Source organism: Seriola lalandi, unplaced genomic scaffold (genome assembly GCF_002814215.2).
Source record: "Seriola lalandi dorsalis isolate HSWRI2012SDOR001 ecotype SW California unplaced genomic scaffold, Sedor1 jcf7180002054018, whole genome shotgun sequence".
NCBI lineage: Eukaryota > Metazoa > Chordata > Actinopteri > Carangiformes > Carangidae > Seriola > Seriola lalandi.
The window spans coordinates 6,105-8,740 of NW_019524571.1; the positions used below are offsets into that span (position 1 = coordinate 6,105).

The 2,636-nt window shown below is 45.8% G+C and overlaps 1 protein-coding gene across 1 annotated transcript in view; it reads right to left on the reverse strand.

The window, feature by feature from the left end:
• Positions 1 to 1,511: 1,511 nt before the first annotated feature.
• LOC111652526 (uncharacterized) overlaps positions 1,512 to 2,636 on the reverse strand; it is a 3,893-nt gene continuing 2,768 nt past the window's right edge. Inside the window, exon 6 of the mRNA XM_087173057.1 lies at positions 1,512 to 2,632. Within this exon, the coding sequence (XP_087029183.1) occupies positions 2,017 to 2,632 (616 nt within the window). The 3' untranslated portion in view covers positions 1,512 to 2,016. The remainder of the gene's footprint in view (positions 2,633 to 2,636) is intronic.

Consider the following 2,636-nt stretch of genomic DNA (forward strand, 5'->3'; position numbering starts at 1 on the left):
AACTTATTTCTACGGACTGGACCTGTGAAGTAAAACAACTCAGTGTGAAACTTTTTCAATCAAATCAACATTTAAGATTTTTTTCTTTCGTCTTTCCAGGAAACTAACGTCGGTTCATGAACCTACAGACTCATTATGTTCCTGCAATGCAACAGCACTCCGGACAAAAGTAACCTGCTCCTGTTTCCCGTATATTCTAAACTAGTGCGTATTCCTGGCTCTGTTTGCAAAATACACATTTGGTTTTGAAAATACAGAGATATTTGCAAAGGAAGAAGAAGTAGTTGATAATTGATGCAGTCGGCGCAGAGGAATCTGTGAGTGGACTTTAACTTCCTGCTGTTTGTGCTGTGTTGAAGCAGCTGGTTGTGAAAATTCATACAAAGCTGTGCAAAATAAAAAAATGTAAAATGTGCATAATGATTATGGCTTTGTTATTGTTGCAGGTCTTTTATTATCGTTCAACAATTTTGCGCATTTTTTGTTATTTTCTCATTTTCAGCCTGTGGTAATATTTATTTGTTGAACAGGAACCTTCCTTTTTATTTATTTGCATGTGCTCTCTTCCACTTCTTCAGTTCATACTCTATCAGAAGCAAAAGCTTCACCTCGTTTCAACCATCACAGAGAGTGAAATGAGAGATGTTGAGATATCTTAGAAAAAATGTAAAAGCTATGCAAGGAATTAATATTGGTTTTGGTCGATCCCAAGCTGTGGCTAAACACTTGCTAACTGACCATCGTTCACTAATTTAGGGAAGGTGATGTGATCGACAGTCTATAAGATTGTTATTTAGGATCCTAAGCAGATTTTGTACTTTGTAATAAATCTTTATACAAACCATGACAAAGTATTATCAGAAGTGAAAACGTTATGTTAGCTTATTGCCTGTTCATCTGCTTATTTGCTGTATCACTGGTTGCAATCTGTGTTTCTGAAATGTTCTTTTCTTTTACATATAATGAATAGAAAGACAAGCTCCACCTTAAGACGGAGGACCCGTGTAGATGTAGATAATTACTTCAACAAGTTAGGGATGAACTTCACTGACTTTCAAACGACAACAGAGAAGGACCAGAGACGGTGCAGCCTGGAGAACATGACATCCCCATGTACAGGCGATGCTCTAAGGACAGACGAATCATTTGAAAACATGGTTGATGAGAGTCATCATCATGAGGGGCCACATCCATGTCATGGCAGTGGCGTTGGCATGGTTTCCCTCTAGATTACATGCATTTAGTTTGTTTGGGTGCCGTTAGGCGAATGCTACACTGTAAACCCGAACAGTTATACTAACTAAGCCATATTGTCCGTCACTTCCGGCTGCTGCACAGGTGGTGGAACCGAACATGGACGTATTGTATATTATATTTATCATTATTAAATATCAGTTTCATCAGTAATTTTGAAAAATTCTTTCAAATAAAAACGTTTATTCAGTTGAGCCACGTGCTTCTAGATAACTGGACTTTTTATTTCTTGTTTAATCATGTGATCCACATCATAATATAATTCAAACAAACTTTATTTATAAAGCACCTTCCTTACAGAAATACAAAGTGTTTTACAGACATAATGAACCAGTACATCATGTTTCCATGAGTCGAACTTAAAGAACTGAAACATTTCAAAAGATACCTGGCACCTTAGCACGTGCTAACATTAGCATGTTGCTAGCAGGCTCTCTCACCAGGACACAGGAGAGCAGTGTTCGATTCCCATGTGAAACCATCTGTTTATATCGTAACCATGACAACGGCGACTGTGTGATGTTGAGGAAGTTCTTATTTTAAACACGACCTTTTCTTAAACCTAACCGAGACATGTAACCATGACAACCAAGGCCCGGTACGGGTGCCGCTGTAGGGGCGTTGTTTCTGGAGACACTACTGTGGGTGGAATCAGAGGGTTGATGGTTGTTGTTGTTGTTGTTAGCCAGCAGGGGGCGCCACCTGTACCTGCCCCGACACATCCAGTGGAGTGATACCTGGTTCACCACCTGGGCTCCTGTGTCACTGCCCCGGGCAGAAGGGGCAGGAGTTGTTCTTGCTGGACTGCAGCCACATGCGGATGCAGTCTTTGTGGATGGTGTGGGCGCAGTTCAGCGGGTGGCGGCTCTCTGGATCCACCAGGTTCTGGCACATCAGGCACAGTTTACGGACCCCGCCGCCCTGACCGCCGCCAGGCGAAGCTCTCTGCGGGGGAGGGGTCGGCCTCTGGATGGGACCCGGGGGCATGGGCCGGCTGATGGGCCCCGGGGCCAGCCTCTCGTTCTGAGCCAGCTTGAGGCCGACCTGCTCGATGACCTCCTCCATGGACATGCCGGCCAAGGTGCCGCGCGAGCTCTTCACCTGCTGCAGCAGCGACGTCAGCTGGGCCCTGTTGCATTGTGGGAACCGAGCCCCGAGCTTCTCCAGGACTTTGTCTAGTTTGCCGGCGGGGGCAGAGGTGGCGGCAGCAGCAGCGGGGGGAGGTGGGGAAGGAACCACAGGGTGGAGAGGTTGAACAGGGGGCGAGGGGGAGAGACTGAGAGGGGGGGTCACCCTCACTGGTGCTCTGATGTGGGGCTGGAACTGAGGCTGGGGCGTCTGCAACTGGTGCTGCGGGGGTGGGGAGGGCTGGAAGTAATGTT